The following is a 15,475-nucleotide window of genomic DNA, read 5'->3' on the forward strand; positions in this document are numbered from 1 at the left end:
AAAAAAGTAGGGTATAGGGGAAGTATCCCGCCCCTTCCGAAATTCAAATGAATTTGTAGCCTATTTTAAGCGGGGGCCATCCTTGTACATTCCCTGGCAATTTCAGGAAAATCGGTTCAGTAGTTTTTGTAGAAATGATAAAAATTGAAAATTGAAAAAAGTGGGCGTACATTTTCTTTGCATAAAAAATGCTGAAATCGGTCCAGCCGTTCTCAACTGATGCCATGAACAACGAACGACATTTGATTTTTATTTTTAAAGATTTAAAAGTTTAGACAAATCGCGATTTCCTTGAAAATCCCTTCAGTAGTTTTGTAGATATAACCTAATTAGAAAGTGGGCGTGGTGGGATCTTAAGTCCCAAAATAAGTACGTAAGGTTGGAAACACAATCGCCATTGACTCGCAAATAAATTCCGAAACCGATACATTCGTATTTGCAACAAATATTTGCAAATATTTTTACAAAAATATGGCATAGGGGAAGTACCCACCCGATCCGAAAGTCAAAAAATATGTCGCCTATTTTTATCGGGGACTAACCCTGTACATTCGCTAGTTTCAGAAAAATCGATTCAGTAGTTTCGTAGATATAACATATTTAAAAAAGTGGGCGTTGTCCAGCCTTAATGCCCCAAATAAGCACGTAAGGTCGGAGACACAATCGCCATTGACTCGGAAATTAATTTTCAAAGCGATACATTTGTAATTGTTGCAAATATTGCATTTTTACATCCGATCCGAAATTCAACCATCACTCTACGTTCCCTGAAAATTTCAGGAAAATCTGTTGAGTAGTTTCGTAGATATAACATATTTATAAAAGTGGGCGGAAAAATGGGCGTAGCCAATTTTTCTTTGCATCTTTGCAACTGGACTATGACTAACATTTCCACAAAAAAATTATCCAAATCGCTCCAGCCGTTTTCAACTGATTCAATTACCAACAAACGACAATTGAGTTTTATATATAAAGATTATCGAGTACGCAGACAGGCATATTATCACGTAAAAAGACACAGCTATTATTACAAATTATCGAGTACACGAACGGGCATAATTTGAGCCGAGGATTTTTTGAAAGTACAGACCCAAACGACAAAAACCCTAGTTGGGTTTTGTTGTGTCAGATCCAGCTTGCATTTTATGGCCAAATCTAAACATGGTTAAATATTGACTTCTTAAAGAAATTCTATATCTCTGAAACCTATGTGAATCTTCATCTCACCTCCGAAGTAAATCTGTGGAAAAGGGCAAGAGTAAAATATTTGTAGAAATAAAGAACTCGAAAACTACATTTATTGTCTCAAATTTTATAAAATATCGAAACTATTTATATATAAAATAATTTGTATATATTTTGTACCATATCTCCAAAACCGTTAATATTTTCATAATGTTTTCTTCTGGAAAAATATTCGCTGGAATACTCAACTCTTCAGAACATGTCATTGTTGTAAAATGTCTCTATCACAATGTTTTCAGTAAATTTTTCAAGCATTTTAGATTTTAAGAATGTTCTGAAATTGCTGAGAACTTTATTTGGAATATTTTTGCAAAGGGTTACTTGGTTCAACTCCTAATAGTTTAGCTGATACTCACCAGAATTTCAGCAATTATGTAAAATTTTGTATATTTTATCGATTGGGTGACGTAGGGGATGAAAGATACCAAGGAACGGTCCTGACCGGCTTTAACATGGCAAAGTCTAGGATTTATATTGGTCCTTCTTTAATCTCAATTGGACACTGACCTCCCCGGGGTGTCACCTGGGGTAGCTGCCTTTAACACCCGTTAAAGGTAGTGAGCTAAAATGTGCCGCGCGTTCACCCATAAGAACGTTAAAAACTTGGGTTTGGGCGCAGGGTAAGTAACTCTCCCCTAGAAAAAAGCAACTTACTATGAAAAAACAAAAGAAAAAAAAAACAAATCCCTCTAAAGTTGACGACCCCGCAAACGTTTTAAGGACCATGATCTGCGAATCTGCACCTGAAATGTTCGCACTCTTTATAGAGAAGGTGCAGTTTACGCATTGGCAGATGTACTGGAAAAGTACAAAGCCGACGTTACCATACAGGAAATACGATGGAATGGGAAAGGCGTCATAACAACACCTAAAGGTGACGCACTGTATTATAGCTGCCATGACATAAAGCATGAGTTTGGTTGCGGATTTGTAGTTGGTCGGAGGTTAAAACACCTGGTCTCCAGCTTCACACCAGCGATTGAAAGACTTGCTACAATTCGAATAAAATCAAAATTCTTCATCATCAGCTTTATTTGCGCTCATGCACCCACTGAAGACAAGGACGTACTGACCAAAGATATATTTTATGAGCGCTTAGAAGAAACATATGACCGTTGTCCTGCCTATGACATTAAAATTATTCTAGGCGATTTTAATGCCAAAATTGGAAAGGAAAATATCTTTGGCCCAACAGTCGGAAAATTTAGTCTCCACAGTGAAACATCTGACAATGGTATGAGGCTGATAGACTTCGAAGCGGCAAAAAACATGGTAGTTAGCAGCACCAGATTTCAACATCTCGACATCCAAAAGGGCACCTGGCTGTCTCCAGATCAGAAAACAAGAAATCAAATTGATCACGTTGTGATAGATGGAAGACATTCATCGAGCGTGTTGGATGTGCGTTCGTTCCGAGGAGCAAACATAGACTCGGACCACTACCTTGTCGGGAGAAAAGGAGGGAGGAGAAACGTATTTTCCGTAGGAAAAAGAGAGAAATGGAAAAGCGGGAGTGTGAAAAAATCGAGATGTACAGGAGCCAGAATGAAGTCCGAAAATTCTACCAAAGAGTGAAACACCAAGCAAATGGCTTTGGTGCAGTCACATCCTCCTGTAGAGACCAGCAAGGTAATCTGGTAACGATACAGATAGCGTGCTCAGGATATGGAAGGAACATTTCTCCAATCTGCTGGTATCCAATAGTAGCGAAGACGATGATACCACAGATCCAATCCCAGAAGAGGGTATAGAATGTATACCGCCCGGCCAAGATGAGGTAAAAACAGCAATCAACCGGCTGAAGAATAATAAGGCTGCAGGAGCCGTTGGGTTACCAGCCGAGCTGTTCAAAACCGGAGGCGACACGCTGATAAGGTGTATTCATCAGCTAGTTAGCACCACGAGTACCCGACGATTGGAACCTGAGTATCCTGTGCCCAGTCCACAAGAAGGGAGATAAGACTGTATGCTCTAACTATAGGGGCATAAGTCTACTCCCTATTGCCTACAAGATCGCGTCAGGGATATTGTGCGAACGACTAAAGCCTATGGTCAACGAGACAATTGGACCATACCAATGCGGCTTTAGACCTGGCAAGTCCACCATTGACCAGATATTTACCCTACGGCAAATCCTGGAGAAGACCCAAGAGATGCAGATCGACACGTACCACCTTTTTGTCGATTATAAAGCCGCCTTCAACAGCCCTCTGCGTTCAAAGGTATTCCCAGCCATGTCTGAATTTGGTATCCCCGCAAAGCTCATCCGGCTTTGTAAATTTAGTACCAAAAGAGGTTTCAGACAAGGAGACAGCCTTTCGTGTGATCTCTTCAATATCCTGCTGGAAAAGGTTATACGAGAGGCAAACGCTAAAGGAAGTGGCACAATCTGCACCAATAGCCACATGTTACTTGCTTATGCTGATGATATAGGCATCATGGGGCGATCAGTAAAAGAAGTAACTGATATCTTTATGAAGGTCGAAGGAGAATCTGCTAAAGGGGGTCTGGCGGTAAACGATGAGAAGACAAAGTTAATGGTGTCGACGCGCAATGCGTCCATTGAGCTCGGACCAACTGTGGAAGTTGGCTCCTATAATTTTGAGGTAGTAAAAGACTTCGTCTACCTCGGCACCTCCGTAAACACAACAAACGACATCAGTTGTGAAATAAAAAGAAGAATTGTATTGGTCAACAGATGCTACTTTGGTTTAAGTAAACAGTTTAAAAACAAAGCCACATCTCATCAAACAAAAATAACGCTCTACAAAACACTGATACTACCCGTGCTGATGTATGGCTCCGAAGCGTGGGTACTTGCGCAAGCAGACATGGCAGTGCTTGGTGTGTTTGAGAGAAAAATTCTTCGAAAGATCTACGGACCAATCTGCGTTGACGGTGAATATCGACGTCGCATGAACCACGAGCTGTATCTGCTATACAACGACATCAATATAGTTAAACGTATCGAGATGCAGCGATTGCGTTGGCTAGGCCATATCATAAGAATGAGCGATGATGAACCCGCTAAAAAGGCGTATGAATACATGCCACATGGCGGTGCACGCAGAATTGGCAGGCCAAGGAATAGATGGCGCAAATAAGTGGATGGTGAGATGAAAAGGCGCGGTATTCCAGAGTGCAAAGCAACAAATAGAGAGGAATAGAGATCTCTTCTTAGTTCGGCCTATAGAACAAATGTTCTGTAATGGGCCAGCTAAGCAAGTAAGCAATAACTTAAGAAATAATTTATCTAAGTTACGGCCTGTTAAGGCTTCAAATCACTCGAAGAATAAACCGTTTGTACAAAAGGAATTGCAAAACTGTTCTCATGTATGGATAAGGTGTGATAAAGTGCAGAAACCTTTACAACCGAAATACTCAGGACCATATGCAGTTATTGATCGAAAGGCTAAATATTTCAAGATTCGCATTGGGTTAAGAGAAGATACTGTGAGCATTGATCGACTCAAACCTGCCTATATAGCAGCGGACGCAACCAACATCGTCCGAAACGTCCTCAAGACGAAAGCTCAAGGTGCGTTTCGCACTGGAAGGGGGGTAATGTGGCGAAGCAACCATTGAATTTTTAGTTTTCATTTGTTGAAAATAGTATACACACTTTTTGTTTTTTAAACATAATTTTTTCAGTCTCATCAGAACTTTCACTCGTAATTTTGTTTCAACAATAAATATTCATTAAAATTCTTTTTTTAAAAACAGACGCGTTTTTAATAAATATTAGTGCTTTCCACATGGTAACCCTCCTAGTAGGGTTATTCTATTCCTAATATTGTTGATACTTGTTAGTAGTTAGCCCTTTTTAAGAATAACATTCATAAAATGTCCTGATTTTCAAGAATTTACCAAAAATATGGGATATTTCGAAACTTCACTACATTTCGAAAACATTTTTTTGACAACTTGCATTACATTCATCCTATCTTGTCTTAAGCATAGTACACACCGGCCAACAAAACTGACAGTCATCGGGGTCTATTTTGTTAATGTCAAAGTCTAGCTGAATAATTACTTTCCCAACCTCTAAATAATACTTTACGCATTGTATATCAAACATTACTACCTAAACAAAAGTTTTTATTTGCCAGAAAATTGTAGCAAAAGTTCGTTGACTGTCAGTTTTGACTGATGGTGTGTACTCCACTTTAAATAAGTCGACCAACTATTTTTTGCAAAAAACCCGACATTTTTATCACAATTATCAGTCATTTTTCATAAATTAATACAGAAAAATATTAGTTTTCTTGGTTCGAAAACAATTACTTTACAAACAGTATGTATGTATGTATATATTCGTTCTAAATTTGCAGCCAGTTGGCATTTAGTGTTTCTATTGATCATACAACTTCCCCACCACAATACTTTTGCAACAGAAATAAAAATAATTATTATATTTTATTTCAGAATATTTCATGGTGGAGATATAAAAAGTTCGGCCTGGCCGAACATAACGCTTTTTAAGTTGCTGACATTTTGCTTACCTGCTAACGCAACGGAACGGAAACATATGTATATTTAGAATAACAACACGAATGATTTCAATATAAAGTAGATGTGGATGTTGGAACCCCCTCAAATTTGGTTTGAGCATATTTTTATTTTAATATAACTTGTATAAAAAATATACACCTTTAATAACATTTATAATACAGTTAACAACAATTAATACAGAAAAAATGTAACATTTAATACTTTTAGAATTAAGAAATAACATTTAAACATTTTCTGTTCGCCATTGGTTGGCGTCCATAAGATAGTCCCTGGATAGAAAGAAAATAAGAAAAATTTTAGTTTTTTTTTTAATTGCTTTATAAGATACGGATAATTACCGCTTTTCCAAAAGGGTTTTTGTAAACTCGCTCTTTAAATCACTTAAGTTTCCCGCCTTGCCACCATATTCGTTGGGTAGCATATCTTTGGGTACGTGATCGTACAATGTTTCCAAGCCGGTAGTGTGAAAATGAATCTAAAAATCAGAAATTGTTTTAAAAAATAGTGCAAAAAGATATTCAGCCTTATTCTGAACATAAATTCCCCTGTGAGTTTCCTCACTCTCTCCTTTAAATAAAATAACGGCAAAGAAACAAAACTTACAGGAAATTTACGTTCGAAATACGGTTGATTAACTGTGTTTATGGTTAGGAGCAATGAGAAAAAAATGTATTTTTCTCCCTACTCTCAGTAGGTAGACTCGGTCAAGCCCCATATGCAATTAAAACTTTTCGTTCTATCATCTGAAGATTTTCATATCATACCAATTCGAAGACTTCCTTGTTAATAAATGGCTTAACCACCCTTAACATTTTATCCAAATATGAGGGGCAGTTTATCATATGCATGGCCTTAATGCGCACTGGAAATGCTTGCTGCAAAAACTTCAAATAAGTTCGCAAAGTTCTAATTGACAAACGGGTAACATGTTTCATGGTGTAACCATTCATATCGAATATTTGTACTTCTCCTTCGGATAACAATGGATTACTGTCAGCGTTAATTACGTCTGGCATTGCGAAGCGACAATCGGTGATCATTAGAAATGCTTTGGTATCTTCGGTATGATGCATCTGTAAGAAAAATAAGTGATTTACATTTTTATCAACCGGGAAGGATATTCTTTCACAGAGCACCAAAGTGATATATAGCTCTGCTATTTCGTATTTTAATTTATAAAGGTAGTTGTTAAGTAAAAAAAAATACATATACCTTGTATAAAACTCAAAACTCATTTAGGATATTTACCATTTTCGGATCTGGATTACACAATCGCAAAAATGTTATGCGATAATTTTCAGGAGTTAAGCCAGGCAACGGTACCATGTCCCTGTGGAAATTGAAGTAGTGTTTTAATAAAAAAAAGAAATTGATTTACTGTCATCTTTGCTGCTTCTCTTTGCGCCTCTATTCTACTTACGCATAGGCAAATGTATTGACCGTATCTTCGTCCGTTGGATCACGATCAATAAAGATATGTGGATAGTCATTACGTATGGCATAATTAATTTCTAAAAGTTTTTTGGTCTCTTCAACATCTTTGTACATGCAATAGTAAAATCGAGTTAAAAGTATGCGATCTGGAAGGAAAGTACATTTATTAGAAACGTCAAACCGCCATTCCTCATTGAAGTAGATAATGTTCCCTATACCCAATGTCAGTTAATTCGGTCAGCTAAAATTTTGAAAATACCCAAAATCGTGGTGGGGCAATGACCACAACTTTTTGTGGAAACTGTTTTGATCACTGCGAACCTTTAATGTAAAATTACGGAAAATTTATTCCGAAAATGTAGAAAAAAACCCTGAAATACCTGAAATTTACTAGATGCGTTTTTTGACCTCCAGGAACCCTAAATGCCAAATTATAGATAATTTGATCTGAAAATGTAGCTGAAACGTAAAAATACCGCAAATCGGACGGTACCGTTATATGGGGGGTATTCCAAAACATGGACCTATGTCCATAATTTTAGCGATGGCCAAAAATGGTAAAAACCGAGTACCTCGTAGTAAAAATTTAATCCGCCTGCGTTCCCCTATAAGGTAGAATTAGACGTGACATAACCATAAAGCCATAAGGCCATATCAATCAGCTGATTCAACCAAACCTATGGAAATCAATGCATTCGTTTAGTAGTAACATAACATAATGCCATAGCCATAACCATAAGAAACCAATTGGGTTTTGGTTTTTTATGGTTATGGCGTTATGGTAATTTCACGTCTAATTCTACCTTTAGGAGGCTTTGGCATTCCATTATAATTTGACATTTGGGAAGCAAGCAAAGCAAGCGACGATTGATTCTGTTCTGGCCTTTACTACTTTCTGCTCGACAAATTTCGTTGTGTAAAAAGTGGAAAACCTGTCAAACTGCAGATTTGACAATTAAGGCAAAAGGAAAAAATAAAACCACGCGCGTTGTCAAAGCAAAATAAAAAGAAATAAAATAAAATAATAAAAATTTAAACCAGTGAAATGAAAAAAAAAATAAAAAAACATTGAAATTTATTTTGTTTGTTAATTTTTTATGCAGCCATGTTTGTTTTTTTTTTTGACATTGCTGCCGGGTCTACTATTTGTCCGATTCCTTACTTTTGTGCAAAACTTGTTTAACCCAATGATTACACATGCAAGTAACTTACAGACAGTTGTGTATACATATTATAGTCGAAACTTCAATTTTTTCGAACTGACACTTGCATGTGTAGACGTTCGGAAAAAAATTGAAGTTACTTTCAAAGCACTTACATTGATTACTGACAAGAAAATTTTGTCGGCAGTGAGGTTGTTAGTTGGTGTGGCAATGAATATGTGTGAGTGTATTTGTGTTTTTCGAACTGCCACTTGCATGTGTAAACGGGGGGTAACAGTTCTCTGAGAGAAGAGAACACTTCACTCTTTTGCTACTTTTACTATTAAAAAAGTAAAGGAACAAAGCTATGATTGCACAAGGTTCCTGTTTTCATTGCACAATGGGTCGCTACAAAAATAATTTCTCTGTTGTCTGGGGTATAATAAACTTGGCTACACTTTTTTGGCATGTAAATACTGAGCATATACTTTTTACGCGACAAATTTGGGCGAGCAAAAATGTGCAACATGTTTGCCGGCTTCTACGCCGACTTTGACATTTGTTCCAGTTATTTTGACGTTTCTGCCATTTTCCGTTCCCCTACATGGTTTGACAATTTTGCTATTAAAAAAAGTACTGGTTCAGCTACATTTAAATCGATTTTAACAGTTTTCATTTATATTGTCATTCCAGTTAATGACAGAAACGCGTAATCTATTCCATTTCGATGTCCATATTTAGATAACTGTAAAAAACACACTTTATATTTGTTTTCGGACGTTATTACGCAATTCAGCTTTCAGTAATATTCTTTTAATTACAACAGAGAGACGATATTTTGCATATTTATAGCCAATCAGACATTGATCGAATACAATTTAGACAGACACACAATTGCTTTTCAAATCTGACTCATATCTAAAAATAGTATGTAGATTTAAATTGGAATTAAATTCTAATAGTACGTTTAGATTTACGAAATCCAATGGATTTCAAATGTAAATTACGTTGCGTATACGTCAAAAAACTAATCGTCATAAATACTGTGGATTCTATTTTAACCTCCAGTTCCAGGAAACTGGCTGCTTCAATGGGATGTAACCAGGGATCCACTGGAGTTAGATGAGTAGGTTTGGCGGGACAGTTGAAAAGGTGTTTTGTGTCGTGCCGGCCCATGCCGCATACTGGGCAGATGTCTTGCACGGGACGGTAGATTTCCGCCCAATAAGAATTAAGACGACTGCAATATCCCGAACGTATTTGAGCCAAAACTACTCTGGTTTGTCATGGCAGCGACGCTCCTTAGCTGCAATATATGGGAGATGTACTTTATTCACACTATATTTGCTTATGGCCTTAGCAACTGCATCCGTGTGGTGCCGTATATAAACCTTGTTGATAAGCCTGTTGATCTTGGAGGTCCGCCCCTATATTTTTGGACCTCCCTCTCTAGAGCATGAATATCCTTCCTGATATCCCTGAATGTGTCGGGCCTACCCACAAGATGGTGATTGGGATGGCTCACACGCTAACATCCAAGCAGGTACTGCAACGAAATCATCTCATTGTGTTGCTTTACTGGAAGAATATTTGCCTCCTCCTGTAGATGGTCCACTGAAGACTTGAGGAGGCACTCTGTTGCTGTTTTCAGTACGGCATTCTAACAGGTTTTAATCTTTTTCCAATTCGTATCACATAATCTCGGGGACCAGACTGGCGCCGCATAGCTTACCACAGACCGACCTATCGCGTTATATGTGGTCAACAAGGTTTCTTTATCTGAACCCCAAGTGCTGCCGGCTAGGGACTTGTGGACTTTGTTCCTACTTTTCAGTTTGTCGCAGATAGCTGTGGCGTGCGCGCATGACTTTAAAGTAGTGTCGAATGTGACCCCCAAAATTTTGGGACAGTTTGTGGTCGGAATTCTGCTACCGTCGACCACGACCTGACGCCAGGATCGTGCAATCATCCGCATACATTACGATCTCGATGCCGTCTGGAGTGGGCGGAATACAGGAGAGGTTGAGGTTAAACAGTTCCGGAGATATCACCCCACCTTGGGCAACTCCCTGTTTCATTCTAAGGGGTTTGGATTTTTTGTTCCTGAATTCCACGTACGACTGGCGTCCACACATATAGTTGACTATCCAACGTTTCATGCTTGGCCGGAGGGTTGTCTGCCCAATGTCCTCAGCGTGGAGTGCCTGACTGTATCAAAGGCTTTTGATAAGTCAAGCGCCACCATCACTGTTCTATCACACGGTGGTCACTGGTTGAGTCTTTGAAAAATATATGTGGAGATGACGTGCAGCGCTGTTGTCGTGCCGTACTGCTTACGGAATCCATGCTGATGATCGGCAACTTGGTAGCTATTCCTGATACTGGGGAGGACTTAAGCCTTAATGGTCTTTGCTATGGGTGACAACAGCGAAATCGGCCTGTACGATTCACTTTTGCTAGCATACTTGCCTGCCTTCCGTAGCGGGGACACACTTCCCATTTTCCAGACTTCGGGAACAATGCTTCAGCATTACCATGGAGATTGCATCAGGGCGCAACGCTTTGGATGATTTAGCGTTCCTGATGGCATTTGCAACATCGTCCATTGTAAACTGTGGCGGTTACATCCTCGGCAGGAAGAGATCTGATGCGACGTAATACTCTCCTCTTCGCCCTGTCACTCTCGGGGTGCTCGACAAACTGCCGATTGAAATAAGTTGCGCACTTCTTCGGGTCATTCAACGTAACGTCGCCAAACGTGACTGAGGTCCTATCTTCCATCATTCCAGGGTTCGAGAGTGACTTAACCGTTGCCCACAATTCACTTATACCGGTTTCAATGTTGCAACTCTTCAGATGATTTAACCACTTGTTCCGCTTATGTTCGCCGACCATCCTGTTAACTTCCAGTGTCAGTTCCCTGACTCTGGGGTCATTGGGGTTGGCTCGACAAAGCTCATTACGCCCATTTGCTAATCGCGTCGCCTCGGCTGGGATGTTTGGTATTACTTCAGGTATTCGACCAGCAGGGATATGGCGAGCGGCTGCAGCAGTGATGATGTCTCGGAACGTCCTTTCCGCTACTCGAACATCAGCAGGATTGGGCAGTTCTCTGAAGCGGTGATTGGTCAACTCTCTGAAACTCGGCCAATCAGCTTTCCTATGACTGAAGAACGTGCGGCGTTCCGAGGTGATGAAATCGGGTGGTCTTCTAATGGAGACAATTATGGGGAAATGGTCTGATCCAAGGGAAATGACGGGTTGCCAGGTAACGTCATTTGTCAGACCAGGTGACACGATGGTTATGTCTGGCGAACTGTGACACTCTCCTCTAATTCTGGTAGGTGCGTCCTCATTGACCGTGCAAAATGTAGAGCTATCTAGCCAGCGCTGTCGTTTCCGAGGGCCGATTGCCACATCTCATGATGCGCATTAAAGTCCCCCAGGACCAGACGATTATGACCTTCCAAAAGCGGGCTAATGTCAGAATCGTATGTGGTACCTTTCTATGGGGGCTATACCAATACATGGACTTGTGCTGACAAATTTCTGGGGAAGGTTTTGTAGCCCTAAAGAAGACTAAATACTAAATTTCAGCCACTTCGGTGCTATAATGAAGCTAAAACCTATAAAATTGGAGGTACCATTCTACGGGGCCTATTATCAAAACGTGGACCTGTACTGACAAATTTCTGGGGGAAGGTTTTGTAGCCACAAAAGAATTCTAAATACTACATTTTAGTTATCACATTACGAACTTCTCGTTAACAATTTACCAACATAGAGATTATGTATCTTTAAAAAATTAAATAAAACTTAAGGCATCCAATATCATGTCACTTGTTATCGTTATCGATGTCATTAGAGAATAAATTAATATTTTATCGTTAACATACACATTTTGGCGGTTATTAGGGTCAACGCGTTGTATGAGCTAGAATTAGCAGTAAAAACAGTTCATACAGACCAAAAGGTCAACATATCCAGAACAAATATTTGTTTTCTGTTTGTTAACGCTTTCAATTTAAAATAAATTTTCACTTACCAATTTTATTTGGCAACTTTGGATTGTCTTCGAACCATTTTTGCAAATAATCAATGTTTTTTTCTTGTTCTTCATCGCCCTTAGCTTGCATAGCGTTTTTGGGGGTTTGTTTTTTACTTCCTGTTTTAGAATTTCTTAAGCACAGAATGTCCGCACATAAATACTGTAAATCTAAAGCCACAAATTTCTACAACTACAAAGCTGAGTTTAAAATTATATATTTATTCTTTATTTCATTTGTTTATTTTGCACGTTTTATGTTATTGTTATTTTTCTGTATTGGGGATTTTCCGCTTTGTTGCGGTTCTTTGTGTACCTATTTCTGCAAAGGAATGTCTTTTGAAACTGAATCACTTGAAATCGTCAACGCGCGCATGCAGCTCTCATTGTGGCAATTTCCAATGACAACGGAATTACACTCTCCTTCTCTCTCTCGGACTTAATCAAGACTCAGTTTTAGTTGGTGGTCTGCTTGCACAGCTGTAATTAGTTTGTTTTGACAAACTTGCGAACACACATGTTCGAACTTTAATGTCCCGAATCACCGAATCAGCTGTATTGTTAATAATATTTCATAAATTTTCTGCAACTATTACCGGCATTATAAAACAACAGCCAGATGCGCTTGAATGATTGCGTGTCTGCGTTCGTTCATTGTTCGTAATGATGATAATTTCCACTAATATGAATTTAAAAAGCTATACAAAGTCCAAAATAGTATTGAAGTGAAGTAATTATGCGTACACCAACACTATTAGACGTGTCTTTGTATGTACATAATAAATGTTACTGGAAAAAATCAACAGTAACCTCAAGCTAATTTTTTGTATACAAATGTTATACACTTATTTCAAATTCGACTTACTTTGATAGAAATAACAGTTAATATGATGAAAAGACTCTAAAATCAATGTTTTGTTTTGAATTAAAATGTTTAAGTAAACACAAGAACAAGTAAGTACGGCGTTAATACCCTTCATTACGAGTTTTATTGAAGTGAAGTGGAATGTACTAATCCGTTCTGTCTTGTCAAGGGTTATTCCTAGTAGAAGTGGAATATGCTATTCCACTAGACCATACGTCTCCGGTGAAAATCGAGCCTCCTGATTTTGGCTTCAAATTTTTTATCAGACTTTTGTCATGATTTTTTTTTTTTGATATTTTAGCATATTACTATTGAGATTTTTGATACAATACTAAGATAAAAATTTTAGCCAAGACAATAATTAGGAACTTTATACTACATTGTAAAAGCATTTTTTGGACATTGTTCATCCTTTATTTGTTATTTTATTGTCATATATTTTTGAAATTTGGGGGTTTAAAGCTACATTTGCCGGCCAAATTAGGTGTAATTTGGTTTTTGGGGTTCCCAATCGACACAAACATTCTCCACCAAAAATTGTGGACGTAGGTCTATGTTTTGATGTTGTCCACATTTTCAGATCAAATGAGCTGAATTTTGGTATAGGAGGCTCTTGTTGCGAGCATAGGTCTACGTTTTGATATATCCCTTATATAACTGTACCGCCAGATTTTGGGTATTTTGGCGATTTAAGCTATTTTTTCAGACCATTTATCTGTAAGATTTGCAGCTTTTTGCAGCTAAATTGTGGTTATTCGGAATCTTGGAAGTCTAAATAAATCAGTAAAACAAAAATTGGGCTGGACATTAGAGAACTTTACCTCATTCAACAGAAGTATATTACACTAAAAGACATAAGAAAAATTATAATTTTTGAAAATTTATTGCTATATAACTATGTATGTATGTACCTCCAGGCCCCAAACAATTTTGTTTAAAGTAACTTACACCCTCCCCTATCATATAAAAATGAGCTTAGTTTAGTTTTATTACGAATTTGTTTAACAATTAAACAAATATGAAGTTAGATATTTTTCAAAAATTTTGTTAAAATCTGAGCAGAAAAATTTCTTGCATTTGACAGTAAATAACTGAATGAATATTTACAACAACAACAAAGTAAAAACAAAATTTTAGTCAGCAGAGTGTCTGTAATCGATGTAATGGAAAACATTTCGCAATTGTATAGTTGCATTTTTTGACTTTCGCGCCGCTAGATCAGTGGTTTCGACCAGTGTGCGGCGCACAGTGTCACGACCGTGGCCAAAAATGGTAAAAACAAAATACTTCGTTGAACAAATTTATTGATGGGGAGTGATAGAAAACATATTAATTAAGAAGAATCTGAATTTTGGTGTTGATACGTCAAGTAGTTTTTGCTATATGAGGATTTAAATCCGACAATTTTAGTTAATACGTATTTTTCTGTTTTTTTTTTCTAAAATTAATAAATTATATTATGCGTTAATACTTAAAATTTAAAAGTAACGGTCGCTGCAAAAATTGTTCCTAAGTTCTCTTGGGATGTAATAAACTTGGCTACACTTTTGTTTGCATGTAAATATTAATCATATGGTGTTTACATTTACCCAAACATGTATTACTTAGTTTATTAATTTTCTGAAGCAAATTTTAAATTGAGTGGACTGGGAAAAATATGGTATAAAAGTGTATATCGATATTTTTTGCTGCATGAGTAGTAAAAAATGAGTACTTCAAATATCTAAAGGTCCCAGCTGCAGAGGTTTGCAGACGAATGTGTCATTTCTCTTTTTCAGCGACCACCTCACTGAGAGGATACCCCCTTTTTTAACAAATCGTTTCGCGGTTTTGACCATAGCGCGAAAACGAATGAACCGATCATCATATACTTTTGTGGGCTTATTAAGTACCTAATAATCTTGCTTTAAAACGAGAGAATTTTAAAAATATCAATTTTTAAAAATATTGTGAACAGCGAAAATCAAAATTCGATTTTTTACAACAAATTGACCGTTTCTTTGACCACTAATCGGTCAAAAATATTTTAAAATTTCTCATATATATAGACAAGAGTTTGATATATTCAATATGCTCACAAACAATATGAAGACTAAACACCAAATTTCAGTCATATCGGGTGGATATTGAGGCCACAACACTCAAAATACCGAAAATGAGGAGGCACGGTTCTATGGGGGCTATAGGAAGACGAGGACCTATACCGACATATTTCTGGTGGAAGGTTATAAG

General features: G+C 37.7%; 1 protein-coding gene across 2 annotated transcripts; it reads right to left on the reverse strand.

Moving 5' to 3' along the window:
* Positions 1-5,802: 5,802 nt before the first annotated feature.
* LOC141397788 (alpha-tocopherol transfer protein-like) lies at positions 5,803-13,023 on the reverse strand. Of its 2 annotated transcripts, XM_073974511.1 has the most exons (7): positions 12,695-12,922; positions 12,379-12,541; positions 7,178-7,337; positions 7,006-7,087; positions 6,522-6,830; positions 6,096-6,232; positions 5,803-6,026 (listed from the first exon to the last, which is right to left on the reverse strand). In XM_073974511.1, the coding sequence occupies exons 2-7, from the start codon at positions 12,467-12,469 to the stop codon at positions 5,981-5,983; spliced, it is 825 nt and encodes a 274-aa protein (XP_073830612.1). In that variant the 5' UTR covers positions 12,470-12,541; positions 12,695-12,922; the 3' UTR covers positions 5,803-5,980. The 2 variants fall into 2 exon arrangements, with proteins under 2 accessions (XP_073830612.1, XP_073830611.1); XM_073974510.1 differs by having other exon boundaries at positions 12,379-13,023.
* Positions 13,024-15,475: the final 2,452 nt, after the last annotated feature.

This window comes from Musca autumnalis, unplaced genomic scaffold, assembly GCF_047663935.1.
Source record: "Musca autumnalis isolate F117 unplaced genomic scaffold, ASM4766393v1 scaffold_3, whole genome shotgun sequence".
In the NCBI taxonomy this organism is placed as follows: Eukaryota; Metazoa; Arthropoda; class Insecta; order Diptera; family Muscidae; genus Musca; species Musca autumnalis.